Raw genomic sequence first — 22,332 nt, forward strand, 5'->3', positions numbered from 1 at the left:
TTTCATAAGATGGCCTGAAACCCTCATGCAGCCCTGCTTATCAGACAAAATCCATGTTTTTAGCTTAAATGAATTTTTGTATTAGATATTTCATTTTGGAGAAATACCTGGAATTGGGGCCTTCAAATACGGACCATGGCTTAATAAGCTTTCAGGAAATGACATCCCTTTTCCAGTTCAAATTTTAAGGCCTGACCTCCAAAGCAAACATAATGTTGGGGGGCTGTGCTCCTTTCAGCACCACGCCAGTGTGAATTCTGCCCCACCTTTCTATTGTCAATTGTGGTTAAGCAAAGTTAATACCTTCTATTTTTCCCTGTTGTAAAATTTAGGAATTTTATGGAAATCAATCTCATTTACCCTTTGCAACAGAAAAGTCCCTAGTGAATATGTCAACTTTTGCAAATCTCATTCTGAAATCTAAAGAAGATGAAGTGAGCACCTAGGCTCCAGTTTGAAGGTGGGAGACTTTTACAGGTAAGCTATATAGACAATTTTTTACATGAAAGCAGGACTACAATGAAAAATCAATTACAAAAGAATTTGGAATTTTAAAAGGGGATTTTTAAGCAAACAAATAAAACTGAATATTGTATTGCGTCCCTTTTCAGCAGTAAAGTAAAAACTCAAAAAAGAGGGGGATATAACTTAATGTCATGTAAAACAGAATAAAAGACACAACACAATATACAAAAGAAACCATATTCATATTTTTCCCCCAGCCACATTTAGCCAGAATATTTAAAATCTTCGTATTGCCTAATTATTAGATTGGATCCAGATGTCTATGCTCAGCATAGACAATTGAAATCAGTATAAAGTTGTCAGGTAGAAAAATGGGGGAAACCTCTGTTTGAAACTCCTGCTAATGGAAGGAGACAGTTCTGTAGTAGATGGGCAGAAGGTAGATCAGGATCTACTGGTAGACCTCTTGATACCTTGCAGTAGGTTGACAAGGATTTCTGACTCCCAAGTTTCATAACAGCATGAACAAATTAAGACCTCCTCACTAAATTAAGTAAGGAAATCTTGGGGCTGCCAGGAATAGGATTTTTGTGTGGAAGGACTGTAAGCTCAGCTCAGTTATGATACTCAAAACAAATCCCTGTGCTCCACTGCTGAAGGAGCAGCCCCTTAATAGGTTATTGTGTTGTTTAATCAGTGAATGCCTCTTTGGCTACGATAACTGTAGCAAACAGCAGAGAAAGCCTTGACTCTGAGCATGCTCTCTTCTGTCTTTGGCTTGTAGTCAAAGACAAATTGGCATAAATGGCACAATCCTAGACTAGTTCAACATTCCTTCAGGAAAGTGAAAATTTAAATTGCCTTTGAATTTAAATCTTGAAATCTAGGCTGAGCGTAGATTTTGAATTGCAGTATTATTAAAAGTGGCTTGTTGAGGAGGGAGAAAAACTTTTCTAATTGATACTTTGAAAAAACAGAGGTCAGTGTTGCATAATTTCATTAGCAGTTAGCTGTGTCTTGTGGAATCATGCAGTAATTATCTCATACTTACAATGTAGCACTAGGTTAAAACCTACCTTGAAATTTTCCGCGTTTCCATGGGAATACAGTCAGAGTATATGCAGCTGTGTCACCAGGTTCTACGGTGAGAATTGGGTCACCACTGACAATTGGAAGATCTGAAGATACCTAGTATGACAAAAAAGCAGCAGCAAAACCAACAATGGCAAAGGCAGCACTGTCAAGATAATGTCAAAAACGTAGCTCTTAGCAGTGAGTTCAAGTACAAATATTACTACATTTCTCTTAATCTTTCCTACAGTGCTTAATTGACTATAGAATGAAGGGAACACTTTCTGCTGTGCTCTTTCAAATGTATCAGAGTTAAAATTTGATACTATTAATCAAGTGAAGGTACATTAACTCCTTGAAAGATTCCTTCTGACCAGCTACTGAAAATCAGGACCTCTGTTTTGTGCCACGTTCACTAAACACTTAGCCTGCCATTTTACACAAATTCACCCCTGCCTATCTCCTAGACGTGCTGGCCAGGGTGGGAGGTGGCGATGAGTAATATATTTATTTTCACCCGAGCATTCTTTGAGTGTAGGGATGGAGGGAATCCTGTCCATTGAAACAAATGTTATAGGCAATTACCCACACCAGCTCCTGGTTGGCATAGGTAATAAGCCCAATCCCATTGCCTATCACAGCAATAAAGAGACTTTGGATCCAGCAGATCCAAGGCTGTTTCTGCCCCATCATCATCTTGTCTCTAGAATACACCTTTTGAGGCCTACCACTGGCAATGGAACTACATCTATGGAGCTTTCTGCCTTGACAACAGATGCCACCACCAGCACAGAGGCATCTCTGCCCCATCCTAACCCCCTGTGGATATGGGGAAGGGGAGTGATAGTTAACTCTTCATCTAAGGAGCTATGTTAACAAGGCAGTTCTGCCTAAGAAGGAAACATGAGATGAAATGCAGGGGAAATGTGCTGGAGTGAGATAAAGTAAAGTAAAGTAAAGTAAAAATAAACCAATCAGATACTAGGGTGGTATCTACCTGGGAATAGGAACAATGCTCAACCATTAATCTCAGATTTCATTAAGGCTCTAGTGTGGTTAAATATCAACAATACATTTAACTACATTTAAAGCATTAGGGGGATTGAATATTTGTGCATATCTCCTCTGCTTTTCACACAGCTACTGGCAAGAGGAGAAACCAGTGCCTGCTTCTTTTAGCAGTCAGCAATAAGGAAAGGAGCTGAATTCTCCCAGGCTCAGCTGAGAGCAGCTGTTGACAACATGGGGCCTTCACCTCACCACTGGCATCAGCTGCGCACAGACAAGGAAAAATTAAATATAAAAATAGTTTGAGGGATTTTTTTAAAGTGTATATATATTGCTTCACAATATTTTCTAGAATTTTTAAACCAACTAAAACATTGTGTATGCTGATTAAAAAATTTTCAGGGTGTGTATAATATCACCAGCTCTGAACAGATTAGGGGAAAAGAGAGCGATTTAACAACTGACTATTGCTAAATGAGCAATCTAAAACAGGGAGGAGAAATTTGAGCTAGTCCTGGCCTATGGAGTCTTTCAATGCAGCCAACAGCCTCCACCTCTGCCCTACCAATAATCACCTCTGCACTCCACAAGGCTGGTTCAAATTCCCTCCTCTCCAGCAGGGAATAGAGATGGAAGAGAAGTTTTATTTGGTTCACATGTATAGGGGAACCTACCTACTTTGTGCTTTCTGAAGCAACAGAAGAACTGAAGCAGAACCATCCTTCAAAATTCAAACTTGTCTGAATTTCGCAGTGCTCTTCTCTACCCAAGTAATATGCACAAAAATGCATGTGCTAGGGTGTGCATAAAAGTATGTATCTTAATGAAAATAACATGCATTACAGTGGAATTGCATCTTATGCAGGAGTTAGCAAGTGAAGCAAAAAAACTCTTAATCAAGAAAATCTGAAAAAGTGATCTATATATATATATTCTACATAAATAAGTAATAAGTAATAACAGAATAAGGATTCTATTTCACAACCTGTTTTTAATGGCTCCGGCATCACACACAAACTTAATTTCATAGGGCACACATTCTGTCTAGCAAAAGTGCTGAGGCAGGCTCTTAAAGACTCCTTCACATACATACAAAGTTGTGTGGAAGCCACTTAACCCTGGCACTACACCACAAGGGTCTAATATTATAATTTGTACGAGAGCCAGTGTGGTGTCTTCTCAGCCTAACCTCTCTCTCAGGGTTACTGTGAGGATACATTGGAAGGGTGGTGGAATCATTACACCATGCTGAGCTTCTTGAACAAAAGGTCGGATATAAATGTATTTTTATAATAATAATAAATTTATATCCTTCTCCAAGCACTTAGAGCAGCTTGTGTCAATAAAGCACAATATAATTATCACAAAACTGCACATTAAGACAATGCAACAAAAGAAAACAATGAAAAAGAGCAAGCAATATAAAAACATCAGTAAAAAATGCTTGGTGAACATGTGAATGCATAGCACAGATACTGTTCATATTAACCTGCTGGAGATCTGGGAATGAGAGTGCATGAAATATATTTTAAGGGGGTGGGGCACATATTTTAACTTTACACGAGGATGCTTTGATCTCTTGTGAGTTCTTCAGAGGATTGTCCCTCATTCTGTAGAGAAGATTGGGGACCTTAGTTGAGGACTATGCCAGCATCTCAAATGTCAACAGGCGAAAAGGCATGGTTTCCAGACAGGATGAAATGTATATATCAGTTGTTTTTATTAATTCACCACAAAAATAAAAGAGTTAGGAGAACAGGAAGAAGTAGGGAAACAGATGTGCCAGATCTTTAAAAGTTCGCTTTATGGTGAAGTACAGGTAAGAAAATGAAAGAATAATAACAGAATGATAATGGTATATGAAAAAGCAAGGGTACAAGGTAGGGACATTTTTCATTCCATTCCAGTAGTTCTTGCTTTATTTGTTAAATAATTTCAAAGGGGGCAGATTATCAGCACGAGGGAAAGAACAGAATCTTGTGAGACTTCCAAAGCCCAATTGCCTGGGGATCAAGTGCTGGTCCCTCAGCATCTCATTCTGAAATAGGACAGCCAAACAAGAGCAGAACCAAACAAGTGCCCCCCTATACCAACACAGAGAAACTATCCAGAAGGCTGCCATGGTCAATGAGATCAAGGCACTGAGAGGGTCCAGGAGAATCAAGAGGGCTTCTCTCTTGGTCACTGCAGAGGGTGACCAAAGCAATTTCAGTCCCAAAGCAAAGTTAAAACCTAACCAGAACAGATCTAGAAAATCAATATCCAAGAATGTCTGGAGCTGCATAACCACCATTCTCTTGAGCACCTTGCCCAAGAAGGGAAAGCTGGTTGCCAGCCTATTATTGTTAACATCTTCTGAGTCAAGGTTACATTTCTGCAGGAGCAGTCAATTTGTCACTTCTTTTAAATAATCTGCAACCACTTCCTCTTTCAAGTGGGCATTTACAACCTTCTGGACCCAGCTGGATGTTTCTTCCCTGCTAGATTTAATAAGCCATGAAGATCAAGGGTTCAACATACAAGTGGTTAGTCCTCCAGGCTAAACTGTTGTCACAACAGAATCTCACTGAAGCTTTCCATTGTTGCTGGCTATCCACTAATTAATTATTTTCACTGCAAGTGTGTACATATATGTGAGTAGCAAACCTGTGAACCAGAGGTCCAATAATTTTTTACCTTCATTTAACAAATGTTTTTCATAACTATTTTTCATTACGAGGAAGACTTCAAATCTTCAATCATCTCTATTTTCCCTGCAAATCATACTTTATATCACCAAAATATGTAAAGGTTTAAAAGTATATAATTCACAGAATTTAATTTTATAAACTACTGCTGGAAATAGCCACCCTGCAAAGAGTTTGTTGTACCATTTGAGAATTACGTCAACTTATCCCATACAGATCAGGTGCATTGTAGTTTGTTTGTAACCTGAGGAACATATGCATGACATAATTAACTTTTTAATGAAATGGCAGTAGTATTAAATTAATGGCTTCATATATCTCATAAAAAAGAGCACGAATGCCAATATAAAATCCAAAATATTAAGACGGCTATAAATTGTTACAGCTTGCTAGCTATACAAAGTGTGCCTCTAACATGCTATTACCACAAAGTTTTAAAATGTCAAAATAAAAGGGAAAATTTTCATTGTGTGCTCTATTTGCATTTCTAGCATGCCAAATTTGATGAATCTGGATAAGGAGCACATGTTATATTTTAACAGATGTCATCACATATTATATACCTAATAAAAATATAAAAATGAAACTTCTGTGTTGAGGAACATTTTGAAAAGAAGAAAACAGGAGTGAAGGGTAAATTATTTAAAGTGTTTTGTTGGAAGAGGCACTCTTGGATGAAACTGATTTTCTAGATCCATTTGAATCAGGGTTTAGGCCTGGTTTTAGTCGCCCTATATGATTACCTGTGTTGGGAGAGAGAGAGGGAAATGTGTTCTCATCCTACTTGGATAGTCATTTCCAAAGGGTGATGCTTGGGGAGTGCTCTTTAGCCCCATGGAGGCTTCAATGCAGGGTTCCTCGGGGTATGATTTCATCCCCCATACTGTTTAGCATGGTTCACAGAACAAAATCAAAATATAAAACCACAAAATATATAACCTACCTGGAGCACGGGATCATGTTCTGAGGCCTTTCTATGTGTGCCTCCTCCTTGAGAGGTGTGGAGGGTGGCAACACAAGAGCAGGCCTTCTCTGCAGTGGCTCCCTGTCTGTGGAATGTTCTCCCCAGGAAAGCTTGTCTTCATTATACACTTTTAGGAGCCAGGCAAAAACGTTCCTTTTCAACCAGGCATTTGGCTGATTTGATTGACATCCTATGCCCTTTTAAAATGTGGGTGAACCACCCTGAGACCTCTGGGTAGAGGGCGGTATATTAATTAATTAATTAATTAATTAATTAATTAAACAAACAAACAAACAAAAGAACCTGCTACTATGGTGAATGGAGGACCAGGCCATGTGGCAAAAGAGCAGCATCTGAACACCACCAACTGGTTTGAATTAACTAGCCATATCATTGGCTGAAGGTCTCTAGTGTATCTCAATTTGTTGTGGAAAAACTGGTGCTTACAATTCACTTGTAATACTTCACTGAATTAAAGTAATGGTGGAAGTATTTTTTAAAAAAATTAACACTGGGCAGGGGGAAACCATCAGGAACAATTTAAACATCACTCATTTTTAGTAATTTTGCAGTGGTAAACCTTTCCAATATGAATATGACATTTTCAAATGAAGGGAGGACAAGATGACTCTGGTATCATCTGCCACTCAGATAGCCTTCATAATGATGAGTGGGATAGCAAATGCTCTAGTAAATCATAACAATACATGCATTAGGCAGAGAACTGCTGTTACTTTCACTCAAATCTGTATTCAAACCTGCACAATTTTACCTTGTAGTGCAATTCCTCATTGGTAAAATTGGGTACCATTATGAGCTTCTGTGTAATCTCTCTAACTCGGCACTCTATCGCAAGATAATCCAGCGCCAGAGGTTTTGTTGCAATCCCCTTCAGAACAAAGACATGATCTGTGCCATCTGCTTCATTTTGCAAAATGAGTTTCCCCTATGATAGTGAAAGAAATGAACATTCAGCGGGGTGCAAATATTTCTGCAAAACTTCAGAGTCCACTCGAAATGAGACCTGAATGTGCTAGTGGGATGAAGAATTACACAGAGCTGCCTTGAAGACTATTCAGAAACTTCAATGAGGGCAGGATACAGTTGCATGGATGCAAGTTGTAAAGTCAGAACATGTGATACCAATGTTGCACCATTTCAATTTGCTACAAGTGCCATTTCAGGCCCAATTCAAAATGCTAGTGCTAACCATTAAAACTCTTAACAGCTTGGGTATACAAGTTATCTAAAGGACCAGTCTGTTCAATACAACCAGCTTTGGGGGTCCTGCTCGTGTGCCTACCAGTAAAATCAGTTCGTTTGATAAGCACAGGGGTTTCTTGGTGGTGGCCCCATCATTTAATTATTACTGAATGACATGCTTAGTTCCTTCAGTACAGGAATTCAAGTGGGCCTTAAACATCTATTTCAAGCTATATATTTCCTTAATCTCTTTCCTCAATGTGTTTTCAGCTATATGATTCGGAGCAATTTTGTTTTATATATGGGGGAGGGTATTACGTCATACTTACAAAATTTAGGTGCTTCTTTATGATGATTTATGCTACATGATGTGTCTACCTTTTTGTGTATCATCTCTACTGCATACACTACTTTGTCAGGCCATAGCCCTAGTGGTCTATAAATCCATTAAATAAGCAAACGAACATATCATGTACACCCCCCCGAGTGACTTGCAGAAAGAACATTAAAATGTAAAAAGTAAGCAATCAAATACAGAAGCAGTAGGGCATCTGAGCCAAATGTACACTCTTCACAATCTATATATCAATTTGGCAATTACTGCCACTGCACAAGACAAACCATACACTATCATACAATGCAATAACCTGGCTGCTTATTCTAAATAAATCAGTCATACGGAGTCCAGATTATTTCCTTTTAACAAAACAGTTCATTGGTCTGGCATAAATTAGAAAAGTTATGAATAGCTAGGCCGCTATCATCTACAAGTATCAGTGAGATGCATTGTGGGTGTCAAGTTGCCCGGCCAGATGCAATCTGTGGCCCTGTGAAAGAGGTGAAATAACCTTGACAAGACGCGGGTGTTGGGTGAGATCAGGCCAAATCTTTACTGACTACAGCAGGAAGTGAGGTTGGCATGGCAGGAGGGCAAGAGTCAATTCCTCATTCCACTCAGACCCTTCTGATGGAATGCCATTGTGTCAAGATTGGGAAATACCCAAACACCCTCCATGGCTATGTACATTATGTGTCAAACCCTGTCATGGCAAGTCAAGCATCCAGGGTTTCACTGGACGACTAGGCTGAATCCAGCCAGTCAGAGGCTCTAACCTGAGCTTAGGCTGTGCCTTAGCCAATCATTCCCTCAAAACCCTTATGAAGGCCTCTTTTACTATGCCGATCCTGCCCAATGCCATTTTTGCTTCCAAGTAGTAACAGGTGTTCTCCTCTAAATAACACAATGCCTTAGTTCAATGAGGGAAAGGTGAGGAAGAAACACTTGCAAGGGCCAACTGAGGTTGGGAAGAAAACATTACTTTCTAGCCCCATCAGTCAGTGACCCAAGTAGTCCAGTGAGGTACTAACACGGAGAGGTGGGTGAGTGGGAAGCTCATGGGGCAAAATGGCCCCAACTCTTGTGTGTGTGGCCTTTTAAAGACCTCCACTTCTCCTTCCTTCAACGATGGGGAGACATGACTCCACCATACCCATTGACTACACACACTGTCAGGCACAGTCACTCCATGCATAGATCATGCCCAGGAGGCTTACAGTAGCAAGAATAATCATACATAGATATAACTATAGAGGGCATTATTTAAAGTCTTCAGCTCTTTACATGCTTAGTTCATTTTTGCTTATGGGCACATTTCCACATTACTTTGGAATGTTTTGGAGTCACCACATTTACAATGTCATTTCTATGCTGTTAGTATTATGTTTACAGATACCCTTGCATTATAAGAACTTATAAATTCCACAGCTATACCAGTTCTCATTAAATGTAGAAAAGCTAACCAAACAAGAAAAAAATGTGTTTTGTTCTCCTACCGTAATTACACATTCGGAAGTTGGCTTAAACATGAGGGTGTATGGAGTTGTTTCACCTGGGGCAATGTATATAAGCGGGGGACCATAAAAACAGCATCCTTTTAAATGAGCTTTAAGTTTCCAATCTTGTTGACTCATGTTAGTCTGAAACAGAAGGAAATCCAAATGAAATATCTAAAAGTACAATGAATATCAGTGATTAAGGATGAAGGGGTGAAGCAGAAGTCCTCATGGGAAATATAGGTTTTTAATATAAGCACATGATCTATACAGTTATTTAGTACTGTCTCTTAAGAAATGTTAACTGATGGGAGTTCTCAGAAGAAAGCTTTTCCCTCCTTCTCCCCGCTGTAGCCAGCAGTGTCTTCTGAAAATCCTCTTGAGAGTGGGAGTTAAAGGAGCCCTCTTAAACAATGTGGGATATTGGAGGCTGCTGGAGGAAGGGTAAATTTATTAATCCATTTTATTAAATTTATATACCACCCTTCACTGAAGATCTTAGGGTGGTTCTCAACATAAATGACCCCAAATCAATCAGAGGTTTGCCCAGTTTGGAGGCATTCTCTATCAGCAGCTCAACACTCCCCATTTCTCAGGAGGACTCATCCCAACTTTCCAGAGCGGCTTGAAGAGTGCACAGGTGGCAGGGAAGGGGAGAGAAAGGGATGGAAAACTTCCCTTCTATAACTTCCTTAAGCTAACTTATTTTAAGATAAGCCTATGTCTTTTTCTACCATTTTTAGTATAATAATACATTTGTGGCCAAGAAATATAGAAGGTAATCTGTGTAAAGATTAACTTAATGCAGGAAGAACTCTCATCCCTGCTTTCCATCTATTTATACACATATTTATGTGTTTGTTCAGTCAGCAGTTTTAACCCAGTAGCGACCAGCCTTATTTAAATCCTGGATGAAGCTAAATGGACATACTATTGGAATGTCTTGAGTCACTGCTTGATATGCTGGAGTGACAAACTCTAGCTCAGCCTCGGCAGTATTTGTATTCACCACACATTCTATATGGAAGAGTCGGACATCATACTTCGACTGAAGAAGAATCTTACAAGGATATCGGCCAGGATACTTAGGCAAAAACTTTATAGGAAGCTCAACTTCTGCAACTTCTGTGGTGAGAAAATAAACATTGTTAGTTTAAATAGAAAAGCTCAACTGCAGCATCTTCTGCCAGGAGGGAAGAGGGATAAGTAGTTTTAATATAAGTACAATAGATGATAGATAGATAGATAGATAGATAGATAGATAGATACATGGATGTACTGGTGGTGCCTAAAGCCTAAAATTGTCAATGTAACTTTATTAATCTGATTAGACACTTGCATCTATATGGAAAATTGACCAGAATTTGAGGGCAACCTGAGTTAGTTAATTTCACAACTATCACATAAAAAGCAACTCAACTGCAATTAGGAATTAGAACAAAAATTAATTGGCTTCTGCTAATGCCCTCCCTGTCCCTGCTCTTTATATTTATACAGCTATCAACTTACCAACTATAGATTGGGGTTTATACCATGGACTTTATTCCTTCTATTTAGAAATAATCATCTGGACACAGTTAAGACCATTAAAATGTGATCCTAACATACATAATGCAAGACAATGTACTATCACTGAACAGCGACAAAAGAAAAATTCAAGTACTAATTTAAGAGCCTTTTGTGTAAGTAACCTCAGGTACCAAAAATACTGGCTTAACACACCACCTGCAACAGTATCTTTAAATTTGCTGCAAATGAGTTGTCAGGACAGGGAGGCAGCACCTTTGAATACTGTGTGTGTGTGTGTGTGTGTGTGTGTGTGTGTGTGTGTGTGTTTTAGAGAACAAAAATCATTTTAGAGAATAGTTCTTACATGGAAACTTAGAGAGAAAATTGGAAAAGGTGTAAGGATTTGTAGCTGTGCGTGTCTGGTTGCCGTAAAGGTAAAGGGACCCCTGACCATTAGGTCCATTCGCAGATGACTCTGGGGTTGCGGCGCTCATCTCACTTTATTGGCCAAGGGAGCCGGCGTACAGCTTCCGGGTCATGTGGCCAGCATGACTAAGCCACTTCTGGCGAACCAGAGCAGCGCACAGAAACACTGTTTACCTTCCCGCCGGAGCGGTACCTATTTATCTACTTGGACTTTGACATGCTTTCAAACTGCTAGGTTGGCAGGAGCAGGGACTGAGCAACGGACGCTCACCCCGTCGCGGGGTTTCAAACCGCCGACCTTCTGATCGGCAAGCCCTAGGCTCAGTGGTTTAACCCACAGCACCACCCACATCCGGTTGTCATAGTATACTTCAAAAAGCTTCTGGCAAAGCAGCTCACCAAAGACTCCTGAGGAAGCTTAGTAATCAAGGAATAAGAGGTCTTCTTGTGGACCATGAATTCATTAAGCTGCAGGAAGCAAAAAGGAGTAGCCAATGTACCTTTCAGGCTTTAGGATTTACTCTGAGAATAAACACACTCAGGTGCTATACAAATTCCTTTTTATTTTCTCCCATGAAGCAAGAAGTGGTTTTTTGCCCTGCAAAAAGGGGGGGGGGTGTAACACTTCCTCAGTATCACAGCCCCGGTATGATTTGGCTTCCTCTACAGCTGCTTTTTTAAAAAGTGGGAGATCCATATCATTATTATCAATCTCATCTAAATATCCTCAGTTCCTGAAGCTATGGCAGAGCCTCTTCCAGCTGGACTTCTCCACCAGTGCTATTTTACTACAAGCTGCCCTGTGGGGAAAAGCTCAGGAGAGCAAGGGAGGCAGGCGAAATAGACCTCTAACCCAGCTCTTGCTGGATTAACCTCTTCCCACCACAACCATCTACCACCAACTGCCCTGTAAGAAGGATTCCAGGAGAGGTAAGCGGGCAGGCAAAGAAGTCATCAAGAGCCTTCTCTTGTCTGTCCCAGCTGGACTCTGCTCTCCCCACACAAGGCCATTCCAACACTGTCAAGTGGGAAGGAACCTGATGGCTTTATATTGTTTATTGCTTTTTTAAAAAAGTTGATGGTGTCAGTTGACTTGGAAGGATTTGTATCCTGAATAGCAGGCTATAAATAACTGTAATGAACAAATAGTATATTCATTGGCAATTTGATTTTCCTGTTATAAAATGGTGTTCAGTAGCAATTCAAGTCTTTACCAACTGGAAACTAATTGATGCCACCATTGTCATGTCAATACTTTCCTTGAACTCTTTGTTATTGCTTTTAAGAAAACTCAAGTTCACAACAGGAATAGCACAGCATTGTATTATGTGCCTCCAACATTAGCAGGCTATCAAACAGATTATAGCACCTCAGCTTCAAACTTCTCTGAAATAAATTAGCTTGTTCTCTCATAAAGACAAGATTAATGACCTGCTAATTTATGAATTATTACCTCTTTTCTGTTTTGTCACCAAGTTATTATCCCCATCGGCTATCTTCCACAAAAACGTCCCACGATTGTCAGTTATACTAGTAATAAAACTCGCTCACTTATTCCTGGCTCATAAATATTTTTTCCCCAAATTAGATTGTAACTATCTCGTACCATTCACGCAGTACATGGGAGCACAGAAAATATCCACATTAGATGATTTTTCAATTTTTTGGTATATAGTTTAAGTACATATTCAGTACCACAAGACAAAACTCACAATTCTTTTACACAAAAATATTAGCAATACATTTTAGATAACATGCCTTTATTATCAGTATAGGTCTAATTTTCCTATGTACTATTCTTTCTCCTGGGATTTGCATTTTGCAGAATTTATTGCACACCAGAAAACATCTTGGGCCAAGCTAAAGGCTGCTTTTCATGGTATGCTTGCATTCTGGTTTTGATACCCAAGTACAATTAAACACATATTTCCTATCAGTTTGTTAAGCATGACTTCCTGCATAGTATAAACATTCATCCTCAAAATAAATAGCAAAGGTCTTATCCTGGATTGGTTCACTGCTTCCAAATCTTTTGAAGAAGCACTGGAAGACAGCAAGTTGGTCCACCTTGTAGGGTTAGTTTTTAAACATACCGCAGAAAGCGCTCTCTAAAAGACTGCCACACCAAATTAGGATGTCAAAGCGGATAATTTTGTGAATATCTGGCTCAATTGCAGGGGAGGTATTCACGAATCACACAAAGATCATTCTAGATCTAGAGGGACTTACATACCGGTAGTTGGATATTATATAAGCTTAATTTCTAGCAGAATTAAGAAGTTGAAGATGTTATTCATTGAATTCAAGCTGATGTTTGTTGCTTTGTTACAAACCCAAGGATTGGGTCCACTAGTGTTTTCTCCTGGTATATTGCAACTGCCAAAATTATACTTAACAGAACAGCAGCCAAGAGGTAAAATTTAATTAACACAAGAACTGCATGCCCTCATTGCAAGCAATTTGAGGCCCATCCTGCACCCACTGTGCACAAGGAGAAGTAGCAGTAATGCTACCTAAAATTCTGAGATGATACTTTTTGTAAAGATGCCTGTCCCAATCTGGTAAGGAAGATTTGCACATGCAAGTGGCCTTCTATGTGTATTTCCATTGTTGATACACACCTGAATGCACATCTCCTTCTGCATATGGTTCACAGTGCCCATTTATCCTACTGAACTGGTTGTACATGTTTTGTTTTTTTTGATGGAATACTGAGATGTACATCTGCTTCTAAAGTCACCAGTTCTGGACAGAATTACTAGAATCCAAAACTAAGAACTTGTCAAAAATGTATAACTTGCTGTTGGAATGGAATACACAGGATGAAATAGTTAAATCAGCTATGATCAAGTGGGCACAAGATATTGGTCATAACATTATGTTTGAGGACTGGGAACGGTTGTGGACCACCGGTATAAAATTTACGGCATGTAATGCCTTGAAAGAAAATATTATGAAAATGATTTATAGGTGGTACATGACTCCAGTCAAGCTCGCAAAAATTTACCACTTGCCTGATAATAAGTGTTGGAAATGTAAAGAGACTGAAGGTACATTCTTTCACCTTTGGTGGACATGCCCAAGGATCAAGGCTTTCTGGGAAATGATTTATAATGAAATGAAAAAGGTATTTAAATATACCTTCCTGAAGAAACCAGAGGCCTTTCTCCTGGGTATGGTCGGCCAATTGGTGCCAAAGAAGAACAGAACATTTTTTATGTATGCTACAACAGCAGCAAGAATACTCATCGCAAAGTATTGGAAGACACAAGATCTACCCACTGTGGAAGAATGGCAGATGAAAGTGATAGACTATATGGGACTGGCAGAAATGACCAGCAGAATTCGAGACCAGGGAAAAGAGACGGCGGAAGAAGACTGGAAGAAATTTAAGGACTATCTTAAGAAACATTGTAAAATTATTGAAGGCTAGAACGATGTTGATTCAGAAATTAAGGGGTTAAAAGCTGTAATGATTATGTGATTAAGAAAAGAAAGGCTAAAAATTATATAGAAATTAGGGGAAGGATTTGCTGAATTGACTTAATTAGAGAATGGAATACAGAAAGGGGAGGTATGAGGAGGTCGGGAAAGTAAGTTTTATGAATATAAGGGATGGAAATTATACTTGTTTTGTATGTGTTTTGTTTGGATTGTATGTATTTTTATTATTTCTGTTTTTTATTGTTCTGTTTTTTCTGTTTTATATAAATTCCTAAACCTTAATAAATATATTATAAAAAAAAAAATAAAGTCACCAGTTCTGGCACATAACTAGCCATCCATAACTACGATTAGAACACTGGTAGTCATCTCAAAAAGTCATATCTTAGTATGTATGTAAAACAAAATAGACCACCCACAGAACACAACCAGAAGAGAAAGAGGATCACTGATAACATTGTGCTGGGGAGCAGGTTTAAAGCTCCAGGAAATTACTGGAAAATAAAAGATTGCTCCAATTACACCAGACACTGAACCAAGGCAGAATTCATAAGGCATATAGCGAAAACGATAACCTGTTCTTGAGTATAATATGAAGGCATATTTTTAACATACACATATGGAGAAGTTTTCAGAAAATTATGCTTTTTAGATAGTGTTATTAAATATGTAAATATTTATGTCTTCTGAATTGAGTAGTGGAAATAAATGTTAGTTCTAGCAACCATAGAAGTCAACATATTGTAAATGATTTGCTAGCCTAAGTAATGTGATGTGACATGATATTCAATCTTATTTGTAAGGATTAGTGGAGGATGTTTGGCTGTGTGGTCCGCTTTATTTTCTACAAACTTTAGTGATGTGACAATCAATGGTGTAGCCCATGTCAAGGACTGGCTGGACAAAGATGAATGGTGGGGGGCACCAGTCAGGGAACCCCCAGGGGAAACCCCAGAGGAGGAAGGATCGGGACCAGGAGGTTGGTGGTGGGACACCAAGGAGAGTTCAGGCGGAGAAGAGTTCAGATGCTGCTGAAGAATCCAGGGAGTCTCCCTCTCCCGATGCAATAGGCTCCCCTCCCCTCCTCCCTGGTCCCCAAGAACCTGCATAGTAATGCGAAGGGCAGAACAGAGGTCAGAAGCGTGCAGACTGCAATTTGAGACTGCTTGGGAAATGGCTGGGAGAGGAGGAGGAGCCTTAGAGAAGTGTGGAAGGCAGGGACCTTCAGTCCTGTCAACTGCTCCATAGGGGCAAGACCTGCTGGGAAGTGTTGCTGACACCACTAGGCCGAGTGTATATTTGTTTCTTTGAATAGAGAGTTAACTTTACTGAAAACAGAGATGTGCTTCTTTTAGTGCTGCCCTGCGCCTGCCCTTGCTTTCTAATGAATGGGCCATTAGAGATGAAAAACAATGGAGAGACAGAATTAAAAAGAAGATAGAATTAGCCAATAGCTAATATCCACCCTTATTTTAGTTTCAGAGTATTGAACAGCTATTGATTAAGCATGAAAGCACAGCACACCAAAAGACAGAATGTAATTATTAAAAAATTCATTTAAATTATTCAGGCACAAAATTAAAAAAATAAAGCATATTAAAATGATTAGTGCCTTAACAGTTCGATAGCACTTCACAAGCATGAAGTACAAAGCAAACTATTTAATCAGTCATTGGAATATTGTAAGTTATAGAATTATTCACATATATTTATAACTCCAAAGTCTAGCTGTCACTGTTGCCTTCTGACCTGAAAGATGGTCTGGTCTGCTTCTGTGCCTTTAACAGCAGTTTGACATGTATACATCCGCAGATAAAACTCTTCACATGGTACAAAGGTACCATAAAATGTCTGCATTTTAGAGTCATAGGAACAAGGTGCAGATTATTATTATTTTTAATGCCAACCATAATAGTTGTTCAAAGCTTCAGGAATTAGAACTCTATTCCCCTTACTATATCTCATCAACATGCAGTTGTGGTTAACAAAATGGCCAATTCTTCATTTTTGTGCTTATTATAAAAAAGGGAGTTTCGCTTTTTTGCTAAAAAGATCCAGCTCAGTCTTGTAAGATGGAATTTAATTTTGGAATATATAGGCTAATATTTGTTTTCTGAAGCATTACATATAAGTAATTGAAGATAGCTTGGTATGTCACATCCAGCTGGCAGTCTTTTACTTAATACGCACAAAACTCAAACTCTATGAAGCCTAAACACCAATAGCACCTATCCAAGCTACAAACTATTTAATTAATGTATGAATACAAATGTGCGAGAAAATTTATGAGTTACTTTTAAAAGAAAAGAAACAAGTATTTTAACATGTTAAAGATAAACCAATATTGTATTCTCTTCATAAAGGTTAAAAAAAAAAGGTAAAGGCCTCCTGGACGGTTAAGTCCAGTCAAAGGTGACTATGGGGTTGCAGTGCTCATCTTGCTTTCAGGCCAAAGGAGCTGACGTCTGTCCACAGACAGCTTTCCGGGTCATGTGGCCAGCATGACTAAGCCGCTTCTGGTGCAATGGAACACCATGACAGAAACCGAAGCACACAGAAACACTGTTTACCTTCCCGCCACAGCGGTCCCTATTTATCTACTTGCACTGGTATGCTTTCAAACTTCTAGGTACTACAATGGAGCACTTACACAACAAAATACAGTGAATTCCAAATTAGGTATCCTGAATATTTAAGCAACCAGGCAAACTTGAAATTACCTCCTTTCATTGTCACAGCTATGGTTCAGTGATCTTTAATTTGACCCCGAAGACACAAAGATGGCACAGACTGACAATGTGAAATATGCAGACAAATATGTAACAATATTTCCCTCAGGTACATGAAGAAAATCATGTTGATGTCAAAATGAATCAAGGGCTCTTTTGAGATTCAAAATGAACCAAGGGCTCTTTTGAGATTCAGAAAGTGTGATCGTATCATGTTGAAATACTGGTAAGCAATTCTGATACATTTTATTTTTATATTAGCTTATTCAAAATATTTCCTAACAGATGGATGCCAACAACAACATCGGTAAGATTTCCAGTAAACATGTTGATAATTAAAAGGTTTGGATACCAAAATCAGTCACTGGCCTTTTTTGTATGATTATCCCACTACATATCCTGTATAATCAAAGCTGTTTGTCCCACATGCTCTGTTTGCTTCACTGGCACAAGCTTTTACTTCCAAACCTCCAGTCCTTAAATTTCCAACTGTAAATTATTTGTTTCAGGCACAAATTCTTTTCACAGGGATTCGAACTGCCGACCTTCTGATCGGCAAGTCCTAGGCTCTGTGGTTTAACCCACAGTGCCACCCGCGTCCCACATTGATGTTAGTTACTTCTAAAAAACCAAGAGTAGCTTTCCTGTAGGACTGACATCCCACTCCCCTTGTGCCTGGTTATAATGAAAATAAGCGAAGTGCTGAGGAAAGGGAAATGCTCCTGTAATCTGCAGAAGTTATAAACGGCTTCAGACCATTTCTCATCTCCACTGTACAGATATTGTTTCACTCACTGGGCATCCCTTCCCAGTGAAGAACATCTGCAGCAAAAAGGATGGTAAGACATACGAAGAATTTCAGAATTAGTATCAAGAGTTTTGTTATTGACAGTGGTAGTAGTAATTTACTAATCAGATGCTTGTCACCTCTTTCTTCTGCAGACCAAACATGTCCTTTTCCCTGGTGTGTAGGATGAATTCTGCTTGATGCCAACACAGGTATTTCTATATTTCCAGGGCTTTCAAAATATTCAGGCATGCTCACTTCAACACTGTACTCAATATATTTTGTAAAAAATTTAGGAAAGTTGTGCAGCGCATCTTTCTGTAAATAAAGGAACAGTGTAGTTGATTATTAACAATGTTTCCATGCTAACTGCAAGTCAAGGAGGAAGCATGTAAAAGGTTCTGTGTATGCACCTAGATTTTTATTTCCTTGTTTTTGCAGAATTACTTTCTTAATTGTATTACACAATTATCAAAATACTCTTCAAAATCTCCTATGTTTAAAAAGCCATTTGGGAGATTTGGTGGTGCAAATATAGTTTACTTTTTAACTTCTGTCTGTAGGAATGCTGTATTTCCCACGGGACACACCAATTTTTCTTTTCAAGTGAAATAGATGATACTGTTCTTACTAAATTAGGTTGGTTGAAAAACTTAAGGATGGGGGCTGGGCACAGACATGTCAAAAGAAACTGGATTATCTCGTGCATATGAATTGTGTTTCAGCTGGAATAGGGTCCGCTAGCCCAGGAACCGCCATAGTTCTGATCCAACCCTGCTACTATGTGCTGAGATGCTTACTTCCAGATTTTGGAGGTTACCTCTCAAAATCAAACTTTGGGGGTTTGGGCAGCTTTATAACATAATGGAGAAAACTGCATTACAAGATTGGTGCTCAGAATCAGCTTGACAAAGAGGCCTTTTCCAATCGTGCAGTATGCAGTCAAAAGTGTTGCTTCCCTGTCAGCTTCAAAATGTAATGAACAATGTACAACTATAAGATCTGCAGTCAATGATGTTCTTACCTCAACTTGTGACAGACCTAAAGCTGCAACTGCAACTCGAACACTGCTGCTCTCAAGTGTCCCAGTGACCTTTCTTCGCTCATACTCCAAAGCAGACATCTGCTGTTGTGCTGCAAGAGCCAGAGCCTTTTCCCTAGCTTCATTCACGAGAGGGATCTTCAGCTTTTCTCGAAGCGTATTACCAACACAACATTTCAGGCAAAGCACTGGTTGTATTTCTCTGTCACCTATAATAAACAAGAGCAAGAGGTAACATCAACAATGGCCAACTAAGATTTTTGCTTCTACAGCACACCTGCACCAGGCAGATGCTAAATTTGGTACCATAGCACCAATTGCTATGGCTTCCCAGAGCAAGAGCCAAAAGCCTAGTGTTAGAAAAAGCTGACAAGGACAACACAACACAAAAACTAGTGTTGCTAACTTTATTTCTCAGCAGGGCTCCTGTGCTTCTAACCCCTATGGTTCAACAAAATGCACCTGATAAATAAAGTGAAGGAATAAACTTCATCTGGTAGATTTTCTCATGTCAAGCAACTACAAAGATACAGAAGTCCTGCCAGAAAAAAGTTAGCAATCTGAATTCCCATTTCTATTAGGCACTGGAATCATGGAAAAAACCAGCTTGAATCCACTTGTTTTCAAACTTGTTTTCAATTTATCAACTAAAACAGCTGAACTACAATGCTACTAAAACATTTTCTTCCCCTTTTAGCTGTCATGGTGGAAATAAGTCTTAATCTTATAACTCTTGATTTTCATTCCTTCACAGTAAGCAAAAATAAGTGACTAGGCAAAAAGTCATTGCTAGTATTACAGTTCAAGCTGCTGGTTTCATTCAAAAGCACAGCACGGAACAAATCTTGAGTATGTAAAAACTGAGTTCAATTAAACAAAGATGGGTTTAGAGACTTTACATGCCCTATTGCCAAAGCTGTGTATATCTATGGCCCAGTGGTGCTAAAGAAATGTAGCTATATTTCTCGTTGATACTACTGTCAGTATATACTCCATTTTGGAGAAGCCTAGGGGCACACTGTCTCCGCAAGCATCAATCCCTTGCTGACAGGGCTGTTTGGCCCTCATTAAATGGACATGCAGGAGTATGTCTGAATCACAGGCCATGAAAGAAAGGTCACTTGTGCAGTAACTGTAGCTCTTCCAAGGTAATTTGCTGTTTGGATTCATGCAAAGTGAAGGAAGGCTATACAAGCTATTATCTTCAAGAATTACAATTACAGATAAGTAACCTTTTCTTCTCCTTTAACTATTGCCTGTTTGGGTTACCAGCTCATGGTCATTATCAACCAGTAATAAATCCAGATGGCAGAAAGGCTAGAGGATACTAATTGAACAAAGACCGCAAATTTGATTTTTGCAAGCTGAAGTAAGTCTAAATATAAAGAGACCTGTTAAAAAAAAGCTAAACAGATTCCCAGGCCTGAAATACTGTGAAGAATTACAGCATGAAGCTTTTTTATACCTTTAAGGGTACTTCATGTGGCTTTGATAAATGGTCAGAACAGAACTCTATACATCAAATTTCAATCCTTTGGAGTCTAGGAACATTCACCTGGCATAGTGCTCATATAAGCAGAGTCATAACCATATGCTACCAATATACAATGCTGAGACAACCAGGAAAGAAGCTGTAACTGATAATGATGTATGGAGAACACTGAAAATAATCCTTTGTTATTTGCACCAGTAGAGAGCAGGCATATGCAAGGATAAGAAATACGTGTGAGCTAGAAGTAATTTGTAATCCAAATAAAAATGTTTGACTACCATTTGAGGTACCAGAAAAAGAAACAATTATATATTCCATGGCAGTTTTCTGATGCCTCTGCATTGCAAAATATTTCACTGCTTATGGAATTTATTGTATCTAAAAGTTTAACGTGGGAGGGGGGAAGAGATTTTTATACCCCCACTTTACCTTCTAGCATGCTGCTAATGCACAGAACATTTGGGCTATTCATTGGAAGTAAGCCTGAAGGCAATGGTAAATCACATGTTCCTTCCACCAGGTACACAAATTCCCCAATCTGAAACACAAGAACATATGCATTTCAATTTCGACAACAATCCATGCAGAACAAATTAGAAGCCTCTCAGACTATAAACAAACACAAATCCATTGCAGCAACATTGAAGCTTGACTTACAAGAATATTTCATACATTTGAGAGTCTTCGTTTTAAAGCCACTTCATAAACTAAACTGGAAATACTACAAGGTATAATAAAATAAATCTAGTAAGTCAACGTTGGGTAGGAAAGAATTAGGACCAGAAGTATTTGTCATTATTTAACTCGGGTGCCCTATCAATGCCATGAAAGCCATTTCCCCCATTGATTGCATGCATTATTTGCATGTAAGATGTGGTGTAATTGGCTTAACCCATTTGGACCTTTAAATGTTCATCAGTCCTTCAGTAGAGGACTTCAAGGATAGGTTTATCAACCTATTAGACTGATCTCATCGTACATTCTTTACTTGCTGGAGTCACAAAAAGAGAACTCGGTATTATTCCAACATATATAGTGGCATCCCATTCTAGAGCTCTAATCCTTGTAAAGTTAAGGCAATATTTCTGCCTTTATTAGGACAGTCTGGTCCCACTCATTAACTTTGAAATGCAGCTACAACTTAACAGACACCCAGAATTTATGGTTATACCTGTAGGCAATCTTGACACCTATAAATGAAGGTCAAATTAACAGTACTGCTCTTTTCTATTTCACAGCATGCTGAGTCTTGCATTTAAAAATAAAGGTTGAAAAATTCTGAGCTCTCTCATTAAGACACTTACGCAACTGTAACTTTTTAATGGCCACGTGGTTCAAAACTGCTGAATATGGAAAACAATCCTTTAAAAGAAATTGTGTTTTAGTCTAAAACATTTCTTCCATGGACACACACAAACTCACACACAGCAATTCTGCAGAGATTGCTAAGAGCACCACAGCGATGGTGACAGTATGTATATTGGAATTGTTGCGGAGCACAGGTTTTTACAACTCCGCCCCCAGCAGTCTGGATAGATCTTAAATTGCTTGATAGTATCATTTTCCCCATCACCTAGCTGATGGCTGATCAGCTCAGCAAAAGGGTAAAGTTGGTGGGGGGGGGGGGGTTTGGCGGGGAGCTGTACAGAGAGTGGTGGAGAGCCACATGCAC

General features: G+C 39.0%; 1 protein-coding gene across 1 annotated transcript in view; it reads right to left on the reverse strand.

Moving 5' to 3' along the window:
- Window positions 1–22,332, reverse strand: part of CFAP47 (cilia and flagella associated protein 47) — a 180,768-nt gene that overhangs the window by 78,275 nt on the left and 80,161 nt on the right. Inside the window, exons 43-49 of the mRNA XM_083612236.1 lie at window positions 21,090–21,198; window positions 19,151–19,377; window positions 18,267–18,444; window positions 10,163–10,356; window positions 9,232–9,375; window positions 6,968–7,141; window positions 1,542–1,653 (exon numbers count right to left, since the gene is read on the reverse strand). Coding sequence (XP_083468362.1) covers window positions 1,542–1,653; window positions 6,968–7,141; window positions 9,232–9,375; window positions 10,163–10,356; window positions 18,267–18,444; window positions 19,151–19,377; window positions 21,090–21,198 — 1,138 coding nt within the window. The remainder of the gene's footprint in view (window positions 1–1,541; window positions 1,654–6,967; window positions 7,142–9,231; window positions 9,376–10,162; window positions 10,357–18,266; window positions 18,445–19,150; window positions 19,378–21,089; window positions 21,199–22,332) is intronic.

Source organism: Podarcis filfolensis, assembly GCF_964270895.1.
Source record: "Podarcis filfolensis genome assembly, chromosome: 4".
Classification (NCBI taxonomy): Eukaryota; Metazoa; Chordata; class Lepidosauria; order Squamata; family Lacertidae; genus Podarcis; species Podarcis filfolensis.